General features: G+C 32.3%; 1 protein-coding gene and 1 long non-coding RNA gene across 4 annotated transcripts; both read right to left on the bottom strand.

Annotated features, from left to right (window-relative positions):
- Positions 1-1,976: 1,976 nt before the first annotated feature.
- LOC148623028 (uncharacterized) lies at positions 1,977-15,054 on the bottom strand. The gene is made up of 3 exons (XR_015920753.1): positions 6,094-15,054; positions 4,793-4,913; positions 1,977-2,334 (listed from the first exon to the last, which is right to left on the bottom strand). It is a non-coding gene; the product is annotated as an uncharacterized LOC148623028 (long non-coding RNA).
- A 92-nt stretch (positions 15,055-15,146) lies between these two features.
- On the bottom strand, positions 15,147-22,169 carry LOC148623029 (calcium and integrin-binding family member 2-like). 3 transcript variants are annotated; one of them, XM_088573498.1, is made up of 8 exons: positions 22,017-22,169; positions 18,527-18,561; positions 18,093-18,210; positions 17,668-17,815; positions 17,058-17,164; positions 16,778-16,866; positions 16,285-16,341; positions 15,147-15,892 (listed from the first exon to the last, which is right to left on the bottom strand). In XM_088573498.1, exons 1-7 carry the CDS (start codon positions 22,065-22,067, stop codon positions 16,323-16,325), a joined length of 567 nt encoding a protein of 188 aa, XP_088429624.1. In that variant the 5' UTR covers positions 22,068-22,169; the 3' UTR covers positions 15,147-15,892; positions 16,285-16,322. The 3 variants fall into 3 exon arrangements, with proteins under 3 accessions (XP_088429624.1, XP_088429623.1, XP_088429625.1); XM_088573497.1 differs by lacking the exon at positions 16,285-16,341 and having other exon boundaries at positions 22,017-22,168; XM_088573499.1 differs by lacking the exons at positions 16,285-16,341; positions 18,527-18,561 and having other exon boundaries at positions 22,017-22,125.
- Between the last annotated feature and the right edge of the window lie 1,025 nt (positions 22,170-23,194).

Raw genomic sequence — 23,194 nt, forward strand, 5'->3', positions numbered from 1 at the left:
AAATCCTTTCTCGCATGAAATATATAGAGCAGTTAGATGTTTACTTCCTACTTTGTTTACATTACAACCAATATCGACAAAAAACTTTACCAGATCTAAATTCCCAGTGTAAACAGCTTCTAACAATGGCAGTATTGTGCTTTGCAAGTTAAATTTGCCTATATATGGATCATAGTGTTCATCGACGATTCCAAGTCCTGTCTCCTCAATGTCAACAAAAATGTTCTCAACTTCTGTTTTGTTTAATTGTAAGTACTTTACCAAGCTATAACAGAATGATTTTGACTTAAGTTGCCAATCATAATTAACATTAATAAGATTTAACTTGTAATACAGTGAAATAAATGAGCTTTCTATGAAACATCGACCGTATGCAACAGCTGCTATATCATATATTTTGTTATGTATGATAGAGTATATTTTATGTATGATAGAGTATATTTTATGTATGATAGAGTATATTTTTCCTACTTTTTCACATACGTATCACAAAGGGTATCAAAGCTGTGACGTAATTTTGTTCGTATTCTCTTTCTATTTTAAGTCCAACTACTTTACAAATGCTTATGATTCGCTCTTCGAGGTTGTCGAAAGGTACAACCAATCTTTATTGAATCCCTCTTCAAAGATGAGACACAAAACTAGAATACAAAGATGCATTTTGCTCTCTGAATTTACGATGTTTTCAATATCTTGTTTTATACCTTGTATTGGATTAGATAGTAACTTTGGAAGTTGCTCAATTTGCAGGTTTGAGGAAAGTCTACAAAGAAGTAGGAAGAAATCATAATTTTGGATGCTTGATTGAATGATGTCCATTTTATTTTGGGAGTTGTACTTTTGCAAGAGTAATCAAGGGAACCAAGGTTATAACGGTAATCAAAAGAATGTAATCCAGGGACAAAGACCAGATATGGAAAACCGACATACACAACAAAGAACATAAAGTAATTAAAATCATACATACAAAGTAACAAAAGCAAATGAACAACTCGGACTCCACTAAAAGCTGGGAGCATGGACCAGGTGCACCGGTAGGGTAAGCGTCCTCTGCTTTTCTAGAAACACCCGCCGAATTGCTCATAAAAAGTCAAGACCGGGGTAGACGAAAAGGGAAAAAAAGCAATGACACATTGAACAAATCAGTTTTCATGGCGCAGATGGATACACCGTAACGATCCACGAGTTCATGATGACGACCAGAAAACTTTTTGTAGTGATGACTTCAATCTAATAGCTACATAATCCTGTTCCAGAGGCCTATTTCTTAGAATTCTACCGCGATACAAAAAGTCTGCGTAGTCTCGGCAAGCTCTGGCATAACGCACGAGTTGTGATATGAACACTCCATACGCAGGTGCTGAAGGGATGTTGCCACAAATGAAAGGAAAGTTGACAATTTTGAATGAAAAGTCATCACGTTTGTCGTAAAGTTTGGTCAATAGTTTTCCTTTACAATCGATTTCTAAGTGTAGGTCAAGATATGAGGATGACCTCACAGTGTCTGTAGTATCCCTTATCTCAAGTTCCTTGGGGGTAGATGTGATGTATCAAATCCCCAAAACTAGGATTGTTTAAAGATAACGCGTCATTTATATAGCGGAAACTGAGATTAAAGGATCTAGCTAAACGATATTCTTTCTTTCGGATCAGATCAGCTATAAAGTCAGCCTCATAAGAGTAATGAATAGGTTAGCTAGTAGAGGAGCACAATTTGTACCCATTGGAATGCCGTTTGTTGAAAAACACGTCCACCAAACTGGAAATATGTTGTCGATTCGAAATTCCAGTATTTTGTAAACATCTTCGGTATATTTGGAATATGATTTGGAATTATTTCTTGCAAAGTATGAGGAATCTCTACCAAGAACTATATATTTGTATCTAGGTGTACCATCTTTTTTTGGAAAAACAACGATGTATAATTTTTTTAAGTCGGGATTTTAAATTAGTATGTGGAATAGAAGTATACAGTGTTGAAAAATCATAGGTTTTAATGCTATTATATTTTGATAATAGTCTTAAACTGATTGTCTCCAAGAGATCTTTCAAATTTTTCAGGATCCACATGGAATTAATACCACTACGGGAGTAATAAGTGTTGTGGTAGGACTGCAAACCCTCTTTGACAGCTGTGAGTATAGAAGTTAAAAGTTTTGAAAGAGGTTTGGTGGTACATTTCGCAGATCCAGCTATGTAACTTTGTTTGTATGGATTCTTGTGGAGTTTAGGAATCCAGTACATAGACGGTAAATCACAGTCATCGTCCTTGGTAGTGAGACCAGAAGGTTGATTCGTCTTTCATCCAAGACTGTACGTAATGTTCGTGCTGCTCTGAAAAAGTAATGAATTATATACTGAACTTTACGGCTATCCAATCATTTGGGGGGGGGAATGAAAATCAGTCATTTAAACTTGTTAAATGAAACCCCGGTCTGCAGAATAAACGTTATCATATCTTTAACATGCAAACTCGTCGTTCATTGAAGACCCACGGATGGTGGCTTTGAGCTGACATTTTTTATCCAAGGGGAGTTGTTGCATCTTTCACATATTCACCATTTCCATTCTCGTTATATTATAGTACATATTTTACCGCATTATGATGTTATTCAAAATTGAGGAAATGAAATATAATATGAAGTGATTGAGAAAATTATGTGATAAGTTCAAATTAAACTTTTAATTGTTCAAATATTGACTTAACAGACGATACCAAAACAAGAACCTAATCTTGTGATTTTATTCCTTAAAGCTGCATTAGCTGTCATTCTCGAAAATTTTTGTTTCTGTTGAAATATGCCTTAACTTTGAATTATTTCTACGAAATTGTATAATTTCATTTGATATCCACAAATAAAATGTGTTAAATACATGAAATAGGTGCCTATATATTCATTGTCTTGCAAGACAAAAATACGGTCAGTAACTGTCATTATGTATTTGAAAACTAATCAAGAAATAGATGAAATGAAATGTAAACAAGACACGTGCTTACCTGTGTATCCGTTGTTGTTATTTTTTTACCAAGGTTAAAGTATTTTTAACCCAGGTTAATGTCCTGTCGGTAATCTTCGGAAGTAATGGCGAAAAATAATTAGATCTGAGCTATCGATCTTCTTTGATTAAAAAACGTTGTTTTCACAATATTCTGTAGGTATTATTGACAGTTATTGCTTCAATTGCATTACTACAAACTTATTTCATTTGATCAGCAAAATTCAGTAGAATCAAAACTGAACAAATTTGGCAGCTAATGCAGCTTTAATTTGTTCAATTCTAAGACACAAAAAATAATGAAACAAAACTCTTAGCTAAATGTCACATTCTATTTTATATACAGATATAATATCACATTCTACAGATACACTTGTCTAATGCAGAGTTCGATAATAAACAATTGTTAAGCGTTGAAGCACCACAGGGTCCAGAGATTTATAAAAGTGATTCTAGGTTGTTAAGCGTAAATTGAAGCACCACGGGGTCCAGAGATTTACAAAAAGTGGTTCTAGGATCTCATTTGCTCATTTTTGTCGAAATTTTGTGCAAAATCAATAAAATTATCCAACAAAAAAGAGTTCCAAATTTATCCGCCGGAAACCCCCGAATGTTTATTACTGAATATTCGATTAAACTAGTCGACTTACTGAGTCGTCGACTATTACTGACCAGTGTCTAAAACTAGACATTTAAAAGATGTTCGAAAATTGTGAGGTGTTCGAAAGTTTTGTTTTGTTTTGTTTAAAACTGCATCGTTTGTTTTTGTTAGGTATTTTTACAATACTTCGTCAATAAACGCCTGTCTATTTCCCTACTGTGTTTACGTTTTTTTAAAATGGTGTGCATTGGCGTTCAAATATTGCGTCGTCAAGATTTTGTAAAACCAAACTACTGTACTGATGAACTCTAAGCGACATTTAACAAAATAACACAAAGGAAAGTCCATATATTATAATATTATAAAAAAGAAACTGTAAGCTGATTCAACCAACAGATATATCGACTTCATAAAATGTTGGCCAGCAGACCTATAGTATAAAAATAATTATTTAAACACAAAAGAAACAAATCATCATTAAAAAAAACAACAGAAAAAATAGTACAAAGTTGAGGTATTCAAGTATCGTACATTTTTTTCTCATTTAAGTCGGTAATGAAATTCATTGAAAATATATTTTTTAAACAGATTGGTCGGAATCCGTTACTGTCAAAATTTCACTCACTTTGCAAAGGAATTTTATTAATCTTTTTTTTTTTTTTGCGATAGAAAATTTTGGGTAGGATTACATTAACATCGGCAATGAAACACTTAAACAAAGTTTTGAACTGTGCTTTTTGGAAACAAATGTATAAAACTTGACTCATTCTTTATGAACTTTCAAATTGATTTTAATGGTAAATAAATTTCTTTTAAGTACCTGCTGAATACTTTTTAATTTGACATCAATTTCGGATTTGATTGTCATCAGATATTTTCGGGCATTTTCATTTGTTGAAATCAACAATTGTTCTATATTCCATCTTTATTTCTTTGACCATCTGTTCCATCCAACATATACTATTCTTATTATGAGAAAGATAAGTGCAAAATATATCGATTAGCAATGTGTTATTCCCCTTTATAAAAACTACCCAAATTCAGAAATGCGTGTTGATCTCATGTATCGTTGTAGGTGCAAAGTAGAATGTACTTGTAAATATGATATGTTATCCTTAGCTTACATTATGCAAATGTATTCATATTTATCTGTGACATAAGTTTGAAGCGAAAGGGTAATAATCATAATGTTACCATCTGTCTAACTCTCTCAGGGTCCATGTTTTTCCTTGTTTGTGAAGCTGGTAGCTTTTGCCAGATTTTTCTCTCATTAAAAGATGCTTTATAGGAAGATTTATTCCAATCTGTGACGAACCTAGGAACAATAACTACAAAGTTAAATAAAATTTGTTTCTTAAATGATTTTTATCAAACTAGAAAATACACGATTAACAAAAGATCGTTTTTTTATTGAAGCATATGAGGAACATGCACATATTCTATTTATTTTGAAATTTCTACAATTTCGACTTAAGTGCAGATATTACGAATTTTAAAAGTCGAAAATTCCAATGTTTACAAAGGTTAAAATTTTATACTTTAAAATCCCAACTCTAAGTTGCGAGCTTTTAACAAATCGAAATTTCGCTATCAAAAAATATTTGTATGTCCTTAAAACGCTTCATTTGTACTTCCATAAGAATGCGCCATGTATTGCACTTTTTTCAAATTTCAAAAACATATTATAATAAAACTGTTTACTGCTATTTCTTACTTAAAATATACTTTAAAATGTTTATACATACACGAGTGGCGTCAAATTGAAATTACATTTCTAACGACAGCTGTATGAATTGAGAAGAAACAAGTTATCAACAACTTAATGTTGCAGCATAAGCTTTTAAAGTTGGGTTGAAATCGGGAATTCCTGTATTGATGACAATACCGAGTAAAGCGGAGACATCGTACGTGTTGTCAAAGCCTGTGTATGTAGCTACATGTATATCAACGAACAGCCGGTCGCAATACTTTATAATCATATTTTTCAAATCGCGTTTTAGTTTAGTTTAAAAGAGTAATCAAGGGAACCAAGGTTATAGCGGTAATCAAAAGAATGTAATCCAGGGACAAAGACCAGACATGAACAACAGACATACACAACAAAGAACATAAAGTAACTGAAATCATACATACAAAGTAACAAAAGTAAATGAGCAACTCGGACTCCACTAAAAACTGGGAGCATGGACCAGGTGCACCGGTAGGGTAAGCGTCCTCTGCTTTTCTGGAAACACCATATTTTATTTGTCAAATAACAAAAAGGAAACAAGTAAATTCATACTTATGAAGTCCTCTTCACAATACAATATATGTATACAATAGAAGTACATAAATCAAGGTACAAGAACGTGCTCTCATTTTCTATTATAAATTCATAAGAGAAATATATACAAAAAGGTCAAATGTTGAAGGTGTGTTTTTGAGACTTATGATTAAACAATGAGAAACCGTTTGGATTTCCTTATATATTCAAATACCGATTTAAATATTCTTACATTTTGATCATATGAAAGTTATTCCCCAAAGGTAAGCATGTGTATATCTATGGTCATCTCAGCAGGTAGCCAGTGCAGATTGTCAAAAAGTTCTATTCTATAATAATAAAATTTTCTACATTCAAAGAAAAAATGTTTTACATCTTCATTTCCTGAACCACATCTACAGGCAGGGTCCGAAATAAGTTTGGCTTTGTATAGGTCAAAGTTAAGAAATGATGCCGAACATCTCAGTTGACTTAAGATTATATTTAATTTCCTTGGGCCATAAGAGTAATGTTTTGGCACTTCACGGTCGAACCACCCGGTACCTCTTATTGCATGTTTACCAATTGAATTAGAATTTCGTATATTTGGATCAAGACTATTCCACTGCCTAATTGTTGCTGGAATGAAAGAATTAGTTGTAATAGAGAGTCGACAATAAGGTAGAATAATGTCATCTCCATTACGTAATGGATAAGCGCTTAAACTTAGGACCTTAGCAGGAGTAAATATTCAGGTGTATCTTGATTTTGTATTTTATAAAACATTTGTAACCTTCTATACATGCGTCTATCAGCCAAAGATTCCCACCCAATTCCGAAATACAAAGTTTCTAATTTAGTAAATACTGGTAATCCTGTAACAATACTTGCTGCTTCCAACTGGAGTTGTTCTAGTTTAGAAGAGTTTCCAGAACCACTGTTATCCCAAACTTCAGAAGCATATTCGAACAAAGACCTTATATACACTAGATATAATTTTTCCAAGTTAGTTCTATATAATAACTGGTATTTCAATCTTCTCAAAACATTTAGATGCTTCTTTACATTTGTTATGATATTTTCAATATGGAGGTTCCATTTTGCGTGGTCACTAAATGTTACTCCGAGGTGCTTATGGCAGTTGGTAATGGGAATGTCAACATCATTGAAAGTAAACGTTATATCTGGAATTCCTATATTTGAGAAAATTATAATTTCATTTTTATCTGGATTGAATGACATTCGCCATTGCTTTGACCAGTCATTCAACTCCTGGAGATCGTGATCAATTACTGTTTTGATATGCTCATGGCTTTGGTCAGAATAATTAAACGAAGTGTCATCTGCAAATAATCGACATAACGAAGTTAGTTTCTCAGAAATGTCATTTATATATATATATATAAACAGACCTTGCAGCACAACCGCAGATATGCTACATAACGGCGACTCAAACGCATTTAAAACAACTCTTTGTTTCCTTGATTCAAGATAACTCTCGAACCAACGAAATAAATAATTTCTTAAGCCATAAGCCTGTAATTTCATTAGAAGCCCATTATGCATAACTTTATCAAAAGCTTTAGAAAAATCGCAAAAGACAAAACAATTAATTTCTTTCTTTTCTATAGAGTCAAGTATACAGTTATACATTTCAAGTTGATGAACTGTGGAATATTTGGGTAAAAACCCTTATTGGTACTTATATATCAAAGAGTTTGAGACAAGATGATTGTAAACATGCTTGTGAATAATCCTTTCCATGACTTTGCCAACACAACTTATTAACGATATCGGACGATAATTCGATGGCAATAAATTGTCACCATTCTTAAATATCGAAATTGCATTGGCAATTTTCCGTTCAGATGGAATTATGCATTGATGGATATTATTGAATATGATATGAAGAGGAATTGCTATTTTTTCTGGATATATTTTGAGCATTTCATGACTTATAATATCTGGACCAGATGCTTTATTTGGATTTAACATTTTTATAATATCAACTATATCACTTTTTTCTATATATAAGGTTTCAATAAAATTTTATGTTTTTTTATCATCGAAATCTGGGAGAATTGGATCTGCCTCATCAAGCTTTGATATAGATGAAAAATAATGATTAAGAAGGGTACACTTACTTATATCATCACACATATATCATCATCTCCTGGATTAAAAACAGTATCTCGATGTGGAGGAATATCAGACGATCCTTTATTTGATTTAATCAGCATTTTCATTATTTTCCAATAGGTCGTCGGAGAAGTTGCATTTTCCAAAATCATGTTATCTATATTTTGTTCAAATTTTTCTTCCGCACTTTTCTTCATATTATTGACCTTGTTTCTTTGCTGTTTGTATACCGATGTCGTTTCCGTATTTCTCTTCTAATTTCACTGTTGAACAAGGATTTATCACGCCTGCGTATCGTTATGAGCTTTGTCGGTATACAATCTCTTACAATCTCAAGAAATTCGACAGTAAACATTTTACAAATCTCATTCACATCTTCATATAAGGGAAGAAATTTTAACCAATTAGTTCGATCAAGCCTATTTTCAATTATTCTTTATGTATCTTATCGTAGAGCCGGACTTCTCGCTTGTATGTCCCGTTGGATTTTTCAGGGCAGTTTATAAATGAAATACAGGCATTTTGATATGATATTTGACGTGGAATGTCAAAAACATCAGAATAGCTATACGATATATAGTGTCACTAATAATAATTAGATCAAACAAAGAGCTACATCGTTCAGTGACTCTAGTTGGCTTTGTAATAATATTTTTTTTTAATTTAACAGATTAATTGTATCTATTAGTTTATTGTTATTGTGATTTAGGAGGTCGCAATTTAGGTCACCCGTAATTACAAGATTTTCACTTAATTGGTAACTTAATCCTATTGCATGACTAAATCTTGAAAAGAACAGATAGGAGTCAGTTGACGGAGGCTAATATGCAGCGCATAGGATAAATTTTTTTTAACTTTGGCTCGAATTTCTACCCATAAAGTTTCAACAATGCTATTTCCAAGTTGTGGGATTCGTTTGATAACAATGTTTCCTTTGGAGTAAATTAAAAGACCACCTCCATTACAGTTGCGGTCTTTTCGGATTATATTATTTGAAAAGTTATCAAGAAAATTTTCATCGTTTGAAATACTGTGATCTAAGTGTGATTCGGTCAGTACCAATATATCATATTCATCAAAGAAGTTATCGTGAAATCAAGTTTCTGTCGTAAACTTCGAATATTTAAGTTACAAATTGATAAATGATTTTCGCTTCTATTTTCTGCGTATGATGGACCTGGATTATTTTCGATATTCCCGAACATGAGAATGAAATGGAGAACAATCAGCAGAAAAACAATGTCAATATTTGGTAAAGTTGATTGCAGTAAGGTGAGTGCTAAGACCGTTACAGTACATTTCAGGTTAACCTTAAATATATCGAAATAAAATTTATTTATTTTACTAAGAAATCCATTTTGTTTAATTCTTATACAGTTAAACTGACCTATAGCCGTCCTATATCTCTGAATATCGCAATCCATTTTGGTGGCTTATATAAATAGCATAACGTCGAGAAGAGGGCCAACAGACGTCAACAAAATCTAGATTATATAAGTCATTTAACACACCATCAACATTTTAACATAATAAACCAAAAAGGTAATATACATTAAGGAGAAGGGAAATGATAAAATGTAAAAGTGAGGCATGGAAGTGAAACAATAAGAGCCCTCGAAAACATAAGTATGAAAAAAAATAAAATAAATATTTATATAGTTGTGCTTTATACTTCATAGAAGTTTGAAAAGTTTACACAAGATAAATAAAATACAAAAAGAACATGAAAATATAATCGTCAGGTTACTGCATTAAACTAGTAATGGCGTTGAACAATGTGGTGCAGTCTCTGTCTGGATTGGTATTTTTGACGAACTGCTTCATCAGAGGCTCTGAACCTTTGATACATTTCGGATAGTCTAGAGCAATCCAAAACAAATAACATTTAAGTAGACTTTTTCAGTTTATGAGTTGCATAACATTCGTCATTCCCACAATTATTATATTGTTATAATGCGGAATTTTGATGGAGTAGGATTTAGCGCGCCAAGAGGTCTACCCCTCTCGAAAATATAAGCTGTGAGAGAAGAACTAATATTTGGTGAAATACTGAAAAATAAACAAAAAACACGCACAAATTATATTATATCTATATATATTGTTATGGGACAAGATGATAAAAGTTAGAAATGTAAAAGGGCATGGTTTTTAATGCGTGATGAAACGAATTCTTCAAAATTTTACAAGATAAGGAAATTAAAAGTGGATACGAAAACAAGCACCGTATTAAATTGAAGAAGAAAGAATACAATAACCTATTGACTGATATAATATAATTGAAATTAAAAATTGAAAACCAGTTGACAATGAAAAACCTGTATGACCAGTTTTCAGTCTAGACAAACAAACAATATTTGCATGCTATGTTATATCTTACTGTTGGGCGGGACTCAATTGCTAAGACTATCAACTAGTTTAGTTCAATCATCATTTGCATAAATATTATATATAACATTGATCATGATCAAACACACACTAACGAGTTAACATAGGAACATAAAACTTTAAATAACAAGAACAACAGAGCATAAATATGATTAGTAGTTCAGAAACTTTTTAAGATAAAGTAATACATGTAATAGGATTAGGCGACTAGACTGTTGTACTCAAAATCAGGTACTGATGGTCTTGGGCGATCTGTTGAGTCAATTAAATCATTGATGCCATCATAACTACGGATTACTAGTCTACTGCTTTCTTTAGTTTTTTTTAACATAGATGCGGCCATCAAATGTCCAATTAGCTTCAATTAATTTTTCATACTTCAACTTTGATAGTTTTTGAACCAGACTTGTTCTGAATTGAGTTAGATTTTCAGTTATGTATATTCCATTGTCGTCACCCTTTAGCTGAGACTAACTTGTATATACCAAGTTTCTAGTACGATATGAAATGAAATGAAACGAACAATTATCTGTGATTTTCCATTTCGCACTTTTTCCTATGACATATGACCGACCTATATTATTTAGTGTTATGTTCTTTAGTTTAAGTTTGTTATTTATAATGTTTAGGACAAGATTGTCTGTATCAATTGGGTGAACGATTCAATCCTTCTCTTCTACAGGTACATTGATGTTGTGAAATCTGAGACTGGTCCTGCGCGAATATTGCTCCTGATTTTCAAGTCTATACTCAAGATCAGTAATTCTGGATTGACGATACTCCAAGTTCTTGTCATGTTCATTCGCACTTTTGATGGTGTCTGCAGCTGACCTTTGAAGACGTGATATGTCTACAAGCTGCCTAGTAATTTTCTGATTTTGGTTTTCTATTGTTTGTGCTTGTTTATCTATTTGTTCTTTGAGGGGTTTTACTTCTTTACTAACCCTTTTGTGAACCTTCTCTTCAATGGTTGTAGATAGTGTCTCTCTTAATTTATTAGCAAGAACTGGAATAATTGAACTCAGTACCTCTTTGCTTGTTAAACATCCATAATTTTTTCGGCAAGAGTTTTTCTAACAGACGATCTTTTGTCCAGACCAAGTTCTCCGAGATCACCGATCGAGTTGCGACGCCGAGTTTGTCGTTGGGTTTGTTTTTGTGTGACAGACAAAGTATCAGGGCTGTCAGAGATAACTCTCTTCTTTCCACTGGTGGTTCCTAGTTATGATGGAGTTTCAGGGGTGGGTTGTGAAAAAGATGATAGGCTATCTTGTATATTTTCTGTCAAAGAATCAGCCAGGTTTGTGTCACCCATTTTGACCTTCGACTGTTCACGAAATTATTGTCTATTTAAATTGTTTTTGTTGGTCTTTTCCTTGTAATATATAAATTAATACATACTTTTATCTTTATAACTTGATGTTACACATCTAAAGTAGCATTCAATCCCGAGGAAATCCCAATTTTTACGGAGACCTTTTATGTCAACATGTTGTTGCGTGCACGTCCTTGTTGAAATCGCGTTTTAATTACTGTTGAACCCCTCATATTTAAGACACTTTAGATCTGATTCATTTTATTTGAGTTGGTTTGGATATGACTGAGTATCAAGGTTATGACTAGCCTTAAGTGACTTCCGAAGTTGATTAAACCGTAATTTAGTAAACCTCCTTAAAAATGGCGATACAACTGAATTCATACCAATTCCAACAACTAGCCATCTTCTAGAGTTGTCGCCTAATGCTGACATGGTGACAAAATGATAAATAACTTTTTGATGACGAATTATTCTATTAGGCAACCGAACGTGAACTTTCAATTATGTATACTTTCGTGAATACTTTTAAGAATATGCGTGTTTGTAAAATGTAAAATCTACAGAACATATAGTTAAACATGTTCGTCAAAAAGCTGATAGTCTTTTGTTGAAGTTTGATCAACTGTAGTCATTGGTAACCAGCAAAAAAACTCTAACTATTATCAATTTTGAAGTATGTTTAATAACAATTAATTTTTCCCACTAAATTTTTCATTGCAGTATAATTTGTATATCATATAGTATAAAGATTTCATTAAATCGACAATGGATGGCTCAGAAAATGATTTTAAGTTCCCCACACAAAACAACCAAATTTTGCATAAAGTATAGAGTAACCTCCCCTTTTCGATGAATTTCAATGCTTTCTATGTAATTCATTTCTTTTTAATTGTTGTAGTTAATTAGAAACTATGTGAACTTGTGACTTTTTCACATGATATTTGGGGGATTGTTAAACTTCAAGCCATTCTTTCTTCCTTTAATGCAAGAATTTCCGGAGTCCGTATGTTTTCTCAGTTGTTATGGTAAAATCACTATTAAAATTATTAACACTGGATGATTAAATTTCAGTTGTATTTTACACTGTAAAACAACGCGTTTTGATTCTAAACACAAACCTAAACGCTTTTTTAGTGTACGTTGTGAAACATGTCAAGACTTGAACATATTTAGGTCTCAATGAAAGTGTTTACAATGTAATTGGTACTAAACATGTTTAAAGATGTATAGTCTATTTGAGTTTTATAAATCTTAGGAAAAAAATTCTTATGAAATCATTTTTCAAAATAATTCAATTTTTCAACTGCATTTGGTTTTCTATAGTGCATACGAACTCTGATAAATATTTTTTGAAATTTATTTCAACAGACCAAAGAAATTCTCATTAGGCTTAATGCACTTTTAATTTTAAATATTCAAATATGATAATTTTGTCTGTTTGAAAGTTGAAACAGCTATTTTAATATTTGAAGTAAATGTGCTAAACTACATAATAAAACTAGACTACTTCAGTATAGGACTATCTATAGGTGTCAATACAGACTTAGTTATTGACCAGAATATTCAAATAGCTCTTACAATACCAGGGCATACAAAAATAATAGAAATTACATTAAGCCTCATAGGAAAAGTTGTTGTTTATTACGATAAAATTCTGAAAATATTTCTAATATACTATAGAAATGGATCTGCAGTAGAAAAATTAAAATATTGTAAAAAATAAATTTATAAGATTTTTTTTCTCAAAGATTTATAAAACTCAAACGAACAGTAGGCGTTTTTAGGGGGTGCTGTCCTTTACTTGCTGTCGAATTATTTTAGTTGCATGTACTTTCTAACAAAATCAGACATTCCTTTCAATCAGATGTGTAATACAGTCTCAGACTCTCTCAAGCCTTTAACATGTGGGTGTCCAATTAAAATATGTTGATGGACTGATATAAGAAGGAAAACACTAAGAAGATTTGATGTAAAAAGAAACGAATTAAGAATATAACAAAATATAAATTTAATGGAAATTTAATTCCATCGAAGTAAACAAATAAGACGCGAAGTTCTCAGCGAATTTGATTTTTAAAAGTACCATTCCGAGTAAGATCGGGCAAAAGGTGGCACATCATTTTCCCCATGTAGTCATTTTCGCCTAAAATATATTCAGTAGATGCAAAATATGGACTTTGTTATTTGTCAACCAAAGGGAGACCCTCTTCTAATCCGCAGCCCTGAATGGATATCCTGATGCAAAATATGATATGGACTTAGTCATTTGTCGAAAAGGTGACCCCTCTTCTAATCCACAACTCTTCTGAAACCGCGGAATGGAATTGGACGAAACTTACACAGACTCTTTATTACATGATGCCATTGTGCACCTCATATTTCTTTCCTCATTTGAACGACTTTTGGGGTTTGGGGTTTCCTGATGCAAAATATGGACTTTGTTATTGGACTACCACGGGGGACCCTCTTGTAATCCGCAACTTCTCTTATACAATTGAATGGAATTTGATAAACTTTCACAGATTCTTTATTACATAATGCCACTGTGCGCCTCCTCTTAGTTTTACAATCTGAATGTCTAAATAAATTATGGGGTATTCTACATGGTTTATGGAAGTGGGGGTATCACCAAGTTAGCTTTGCTCAATGTTTTTCTCAGTTTAAATGGCAACATATACAGTGTGTAGATTGGTACTATCGTGGAGGCCAAAGCCTCGTGACTTACATGGACAGCCTTTTAAGCTTGATCGAATTTGGATTGTGAATAAATGCTTGACACAGGATGAGAATCCAAACCATCACATGTTCCTTATCAGTTCGTCACAACCTCTTAACCTAACCTCAGCTTTCCGCTGGTGGTATGACACCTCGTCTTAGAAATTTATGTTACCGATACTCAAGTTATTGTCTAAACATTAGAAAAATTCTTGTTTCTGGGCCTTTTGGTACATAGTTCCTAAACGGTTTAAGTTACAACTTCAAAAATTAATCAAAGCCTTCCTTTTATGATATGACACACTGTGTTACATTCCAAAGTGATTCATTAACATAAGTTATTGTTCACACATCAGAAATACGTTTCTTTTGGTCCCTAAATGGTTCAAGTCAAAAGCAAAAAACTCAAACTATGCCTTTTTTGTGGATACAATTTCACACTTTACTCAAGTTATTATTTAGGTACAAAATACCTGTGGACCACCATGACCACACTATGACACCATGATATCTCTGCAGATGTTTTGCAAAAAAAGAAAACAAAAATATATATTTCAATTTGGTTCCTATGTTCCTAAAATATAGCTTGCATTGCAATATTTCCTGTATGCCAAACTTGAAACAAAAACAAAAAAATTTAAATTACTTGTTTTATAAAAACTGGTCGAAAATAGGCTTAACCTTAAATAACAACCACTTAATGGACAAGGTAAAAATGCCCATGTATGCATATTAAGCTCAAACCAACAGAGTACTTGATTGATTTTATTTCAACAATTCAATAAATCAACAGAATATAATAAAACAACCAATAATCACTTTAAAAATATTTCTACATGTATATAATAAAACTGTATTTCATAACACTTTGTGTATAGCAAACAAAATAATAATCACAACCGACTAGTCATAAATGAATGAGCTCCAAATATATTTTATATTTCAATTCTTTTCAACTCAAAGCTAATATTTGAAGTATGGTGTTACAACAAAACTTGTAGGTTTTTCTTGTGACTTATAAAGCAAACAAGAGCATTGATCATGATACTTTAAAATCTCAGTTTCCTGATTTAAGACACATTTTCATGTGCTGAGTGAAGTAGGTTACCCTCCCATTTCCTATCTGTACATGAAATGGACCAGTTAGTTTTGGTGGAAAATATGTAAATACTTACATTAAGAATATTTAATAATGATTTTTCATAGTCTCTGGTAGATGCATTATTTCTTAGCAATTTTAAATAGTATGATAGTACCAGCAGCTGAACCATAGCAATTTATATATTTTACAAAATGAGATCAGCTTTAAGGGAAGTGATGACTGTTTTGATGGTCATCAAAAAAATGAAGCAATTTCATATGACATTGAATAAATCAATATACAAATGATCAAAATCTTAGAACCTACTTTCTACATGAATATTATAAAATGTTGTAACAAAAATTGGCATGCCCTCTCAAATAGGTCTTGTTTCATATTCGTATGTGGAATGTACTGAAACAAAAAGATTAGAAAATTAGTAACCAGTGTAATTAATGATAGTGCAGCGTCCCTAAATAAGAACTGACAATATGTGATTTCTGAGATTGTCTGGAATAACCGTATCCGGACCGGAAATATTTTAGGATCATATGACTTCTGAGTTTTGTTAGGCATAAAAATGACACATCCCTGATAACACCAGTAATCTTTTGTCAATGTAAAAAAATCGGGATAAAACGGCATTGTCAAAATGGAAAAAGAAAATGTTGTTGACACCCCTTCAAAGTTTTAGTGTGCTGTGCTAGATTGCACTGCAGACAGTAGGAAGAAGACTAACGCAGAAAAATACCATTTTTTGTTGTAACTTAGCCTATCAAAACATTACCAGAAATGTCTTTTCCTACCTCTACTGCAAAGAGCGATCAATCTTGGAAATCATATACTATGAGCATGTCTGTTCCCTAATGTAGGCAAGAATAGAGATCCATAACATGAGAACCAATCAATTTAACAATGCTTACATTGATGAAAGACCAAAACAGAGATACATGTACAAAATGCTTAAATTTCAAATACTCCAATACAGCCAATCTAATCAAAATTAGACCTAGCAAGAGTCAAGAGTTGTCTTTCACATCGTTTGTAATAAGTTTCTCTTTTGAAAACCCCAATTATCAGTACTTATAGTTCACATGCATAATAAAACAGAAGTTTATAATTCCTTAAGAAAAATCACTAATAATTAATTGTAAAACTCAGCCAGTGCTCTGGGAAATATTCACCAATATAAATGCAATAACTCTATATTACAACCTGAATCTCAGGAAATATTTCTATACATAGACTACAGGTGAAAATGTCACACCACTAAAAACAAAAGAGTAAGATGCAACTTACTTGAGGAAATCAGGAGACCTGGATATAACATGTTCAAACTCTATAAAGGATAACATTCCATCATCATCTAAATCTGTTTCTTCTAAAACCTATAATATCAATTATTCAAAATTAAACAAATCACCAATCAATTTAATTACTTGTGAATTACCATGTTTTGAATTTGGTATGCATATTTAAAACATTACACTGATTGATGTACTACCAGTATTATTCACTGTATATATCCAAAACATTGCATTGTTGTACTAAATGTATATATCATTTTAAAATATCTTACTTTATCTACTACAAATTGTTTGTCTTCATCAGAGAGTTCTTCTTTGGTGAGACAGGTCAATGTTTTCTCTAAGTCATCCCTGCTTATAAAGTTATCTCCATCAAAATCTGTCAAGACATACAGTAAAACAAGTCAAAACATGCAACAAATACTTTAAGGAAAACCCAAACCATTTTGGCCGTGACTTCTGACCTTGTTTAATTGGAATAGCCCAAGGTAAGTACCAGTTTTGCTAAATGAATTAATCTATTGAATAAGTAACAATGAAGCTTAAACTCTGTGGTCATTTGATAAATTCATTTAGCAAACTAGTATTTACCTTGGGCTATTCCAGTTCATCAAGGTCAGAGGTCATGTTCAACTCAATGTAATTATTATACAATGTAGTCTTTTTGCCAGGTTTCTGGCCACCTGAATGTTTTAACTGAAAGTAAATCATATACATATTATAAATTGATACAATTACTAACTTTCATAAGTCATAGGAAGGATGGACCTTCCCAGGATGTTTTCAATCATAAAAAAAAAGACAATCAACATTTCATTTTGCATACATTAAAGAATACAGATATAGATCTATCCTCACGATTAATATCCAATAATGTCTTACCATAGATTTTGAATGCATATGTAGTTTTGATATCTCTGGGTGCTGCCTCTGAGAAAACAGAAAACATGTCAAGGAAATCATCGAATGACATGTCACCTGACCCATCCTCAGAAAACACCTTACAAAGTCTCTCTTTAAATGGATTCTCCTGAAACATTACAGTTGTAACTACACAGTTATCTGCAATCATCATGGTATTAATTGATGAAATTTATAACTTTTTTTATACCCTTACGGACAGGGGTATAAAAAAATTATGACCGAAACAAACAACAGCTTTACAAAAAAACATTTTTCAAACCCCAGAGTGTATCAGAAATGTTTGACAGCTAAGCATATTGGTAAAAATTTATAACAAATGTACATTGTTCATGGTTATGACCATGAAATCATGATTAAAATGATGAATTATCAAAGGAAAATACCTTGATCTCGGTCATCTTTGTTAGTTCAGGTAATGATATTTTAAAAGAACTTGTTCTGCCATCTTTCATATCCAATGGAACATTATCTGGTGACAAATTGTGATATCTCTTAAATATCCTAAAACAATTAGAAGTATATTCAACACAAGAGCCATGTGTTGGCAATAATTACTGATACATTGTGCATATATCTTAACCTACCAACTATTTGTATCCAGCTGTTTTCATCTTACTTAATGTTTTTCTAAAATAAGAAATTTGAGTATAACTTGTATTGTCTCACAAAATGATCATGTCAATTAATCATTATCTAGATAACAGAAATCTTGTAATAGAATTAGTTAGCTTTCAATAACACTTTTAATTTGTGTTCCATTCAGATTAAGTCTAATCTATTCCAACTTCACTCCTATTTATTTTGAATACCCACTCACCTTAAAATTTCCTTCCTCGTAAAAAATGTACAATCCTGTAAAATACAGATCCAGCTAAAAAATAAGGTCTATAGAAGACACAATCCCTGAAACGAGGGAACCTAAATCAACTCTAAAACCCCTGGGTTATTTCTGGACTTTACCTATATTACATAGAGATTTCCAGAAGCAAATTTTAGCATGTGGAAATAATTTCTACTTCAAAATTGAATTTTAACTTCCATTTAGCAAGTATTTCCCCTTAAATTTGCTCACTGGATGAGCACATTGGCTAGTACACTAAACAAAAATCCTATGGTATTTTATACATTTTAAGTTAAGTAAAGGTATGAATAATTAAATACTATTGTTTTGTTGGGGATTACAATTTAAAAGCTTTCCAATGTAAGTAGGGCTAAAAGCAAAGGTTTTTCTTAGATTTAAAGAAATAATTTATGATGTGTTTCAGGAAAACTTGAAGTTCTTTATCCATGGTCAGTTCATATTTCATGTTTATTCTTTGTAGTTTCAGCGAATATTTTCATAATATGATAGTAATTAATTTGTTAAGGCTCATCATTACAGTTCAACAAATATAGGCTCAATTTGCCACAAGTTTCCCTCTGACTACAAATTTGTATATCCAGAAATTTTTTAGGCAAAGCATACATGAATGCCCTAGATTTTAGAAAATTATATCAATTTTAAGTAAAATTAAAACAAAAATTGACCAGACTTCTGCTGTGCTGTTTTTATCAATTATGCAGAAGATGGCAAAATTAGAACTAACACCTTAGTTTCACTTGATATGGTCCACTCATTTACACAGTTTAAATCATCTGTTACTTAGTTACTTTGATGATCTGTTCTCTTATCCTTAAGGTGAGGACCTTACTCCATTTTTAAAACTTTCTAGAGAGGGCATGGACAACAGTAGAGGAAGGAAGCAAGTTCCAGGAATTTACCATTTGTTGGTAAAAAAAAGTTATTTCTATTTATGTCTTGTTTTAAACCAGTGTATTACATATACGTATACTGTGTGCTAGGGTTTTTGAAAACTTTCAATTTCCCAGAATTATTTATGACAAAAATTGCTTTTCCACAATACAAATGAATGAAAAAATAGTATAAGTGCACTTTCCCTGGGTTTTCCATGGATGACGGGAAATAGGAATCCTAGAACACTGGTATACATGTTCATGTAGGTCTGTTGTCCTTGTATTGACCAGCATGTCAATTCGAATAGAGTCCACCTTTAATACATAGGAACATCTCAAAACATTACATGTACCTCAACTTAGTTTATTTTGGCAGTAAACAGACAGAAAGTAATAAGTGTTTCTCTTGAGTTTTTAGATAAACATTTTGCAATGCTATACAAAAATTTCAATTTCTTGCATTTGCTTTTTGCAGTATACTATTTACTATAATGTCTCCAGATAGGAATTGATCAATTTGAAGGCCCAAATATTTAACACTATTTTGAGATAAAGGAGTGTGATTGTTGTGTGGCAGCATGGCCTACCTGCGTTGTCGTAGGTAGTGAGATTTAAATAGCCAGTTAATTGACTTGGCTAAAGGATTAATTCTTCAGCCAAATGGGTTTGTCGCTGGCTATATGATATAGAATGCACTCCCTTTTACCCAAATGGAGGCTTTATTTATTATCTGCAAGTCATTCACTACAAATTTGAAGTTAATTACTAAATTTTAAAGATGTAGTGTTTGGGTTTTTAACAGAAAATAAAATTGAACTATCAGCTGCATATACATGTAGCACCAGCTTGCACTCATACCCCACACTGGCAGATATGTCATTTATATAACATAAGAATAGTAAATGGCTCCAATATACTTCCCTATTGGACCCCACACTTAATTGATATTGAGAAAATCAGATTCAGTGCCATTAGCACTTACTTCCTGTTGCTGATCTGATAAATAAGATTCAAACCATTTAATTGAAAGAAAGAAAGGTAATGTTTTGAATTGTTCCTCATACATTAAATATGAGCTTTATATTTATATAGACATAGCGTACAGTGTTGGTGTCATTTTTGGTAACATCGAAATCAGCAAAATTTGACGTCTTTTTTGTATTGCGACGTACATCGTTCTATAATCGTTACATGTAAAAAGAAGTGTGCTTGATCATTTTTTTTTATAAAATAACACACACAACACGCTTTATTATTTAATTATCTGATTCAATATTTATTTTTCGTACGTTTTGGTCAATTGAAATAATCAGATTACATCCTGATATGGTAAATATATAGTTTGGCATCAACCATTTAAAAATGATTTGAAGGACATTTTATCCTATGAGAAAAACGTTAGGAATTATGAAAACAAATTTCGTGATGCGAAAAAAAGTAAAACACCCACACTAAAACAGAAAGCCAACAAACCTACAAGCAAAAAAGTCTGTAGAACCCCCACCCCACCCCAAGGGAAATCATATTGTGAAAGCGTATAAAGTGAATCTTTCCTATTTGAATTTATATCTCTAATGTAGATGTATGTTGATATTTCCGAATAAATGTACTCATTTCGGAATTTTATAAGGTCTGTTGCTAAACATTTTGAGAAAACAAAACCTTGGCAAATCTCCCTCTTTGAGAGCGAAATCTCCCGTTTTTATTATACAACGAAAAAAAAAACGTGTGGTCGTATAATGTTATGGCGCAGTGTCTACACATTTCAAAATACTTTGATGCAGGCACTCTGATTCCGATTTCACCAGGACATCATTGCATATAAACAGACAGGAGTGCATGAAGGGGGGCTTTCTTTTTCCTGTTTTCTTTTCGTAATAATTTAATCTAGTACCGTAACTTTTCAATACTTTTTATTGTTTTCAAAATTGGCGTTAAAAGAGTTTTTACATTGCAAAATAGAACGTTACTTTGGAAACGTCAAAAATGCGCTTTGTGACATTTTTGTTAGGCACGGTTTTACATATATATATAACCCATTTGTTAAGACAAAGAAAAAAATGAAATGATAAAATCATAGAGGAGGATGAATACATTTTTAAGTATATGAAGAAATCAACTCAATACCATTTGCCTCTTTGAACAATTCGTTCGAATTTCGCATGGTATAAGCGTGAATAAATAAAATATACAAATTTTAGATGTTGTAACATTTTTGTTACCCATCCATGAAAATTGACGTTCTTGTGATCGAATAATGCTTTCCCACCACAATTAACGGCATCTTTCAAAGGTTTATGATTGTAATGTAATCTTAAAACAACGACCATTTTCGAACATTTTAATATCTACATTCTCCACATTCTAATGGCTATATTTCGGTTTTCGTAACGAGCCGCGGTTCAATCGAATGTGACACCAACAACGCACGCAACGTCATATTTCAAACCTGAATTGGCTGAAACAAAATGTAAATACATGTACAGTAGCTATCCAATGTCAATGAAAAAGTGTGGGTTTAGGTGTCTGGAACAAGTCACAGAGACAAAATGTGCCAAAACTGCCATTTTAACCTGATATGCATCAAGTTGGTCCTCTGTAAAAGTTGTTACTTTATTTCCCATTGTCTGTGATTATTTTCTACGTCCCATTTGAGGACTTCCGGTCTTCAAGTGGTAAAAATAGACCAAACTCGGATTCACTAAGGCAAGACTCCCGGAAAAACCGAGAAGAAAATAATGTTTAAAACACACGTTCCATGTTTGTCGATTGGTCTCAAGGATACCTAAAACTTTCTGAAGTTTTCGGGTGAGAAAACATGAACTAATTTCACCATCGGGAGTTGCATATTCTCCTCAGGAACAGTAACCCAAGATAGTAAATCAGTTCTATTAGAACTTTTAAAAATATGCCGAAACGCGGTTTTCTGTTTTACTTTTGCTAAATATTAAATGGTTATACCGGTATTATTGTAACCGTGATAGTACTAAATAAGTAACTGATATGTTAGGCCTCCTTGTCTCAGTTTTTGGGGGCCTCGTTATTCATCGCCATAGAATTAGAAGTATACAGGGCCCAAAAAGAGCACCAGGAAATTAAGTCAAAAGTTTGAAGTGTTGAAACAAAAATATGACACACAAGCTGAAACCTGTCAAAATTAGATGAAGAGTCAAAACACATTAGAATTCAGGTATCAGGATAATCTAATATACACTCCCTGATAACACAGTAATAAAGGTAGAGGACGATAGAGAGTTAAAAACTATTAACAATTAGCTTGTTTATTATTAGTTCTATCAGTAAAAAGTTTAATATATTTCTAAAATTTTATTTCATTTTTGGTTCTGAAATTCTAAAAATAAGCGTCAATTTTTAGGACAAAGTATAACTTTATAGCTTTCGTTCAAGAGATTAACAAATAATACAAAAGAAATGGAATTAGTACCCAGACGACATGTCTCCATTGGGCCAACGTTGGCTGATGGTTGTATCGTTGGCTTTTAGTTGGCGTTGGCAAGACAACGTTGGCCCAACGTTGGCCCAATGTAGTATTCCGTAGTTATGGAAGTGTTTCTTCTTGATTTATTTTTAACCAAAATGGTTTTTACTTGACAACCAAATGATTAAACACATTTTGAAATTTTAAATACTTTCATATCACAAAAAGGTTCTACGTTGGCCCAACGTTGGTCCAACGTTGCCCCTACTATGTTTGAACAACCATTTCATTTTATGTTTCTCTTTAAAAACT

Source organism: Perna viridis, chromosome 3, assembly GCF_037379345.1.
Source record: "Perna viridis isolate PV_CMFRI_1.1 ecotype Kerala chromosome 3, ASM3737934v1, whole genome shotgun sequence".
Lineage (NCBI taxonomy): Eukaryota > Metazoa > Mollusca > Bivalvia > Mytilida > Mytilidae > Perna > Perna viridis.

Coding starts and splice junctions, on each gene's coding strand:
- LOC148623029 (XM_088573497.1), bottom strand. CDS start 22,067: ATGGGAAATAAAGTAACAACTTTTACAGAGGACCAACTTGATGCATAT. Junction 17,816..18,092: donor CAAAGATGACCGAGATCAAG/GTATTTTCCTTT, acceptor GTAATGTTTCAG/GAGAATCCATTTAAAGAGAG. Junction 16,867..17,057: donor AACAATTTGTAGTAGATAAA/GTAAGATATTTT, acceptor TTGATATTATAG/GTTTTAGAAGAAACAGATTT.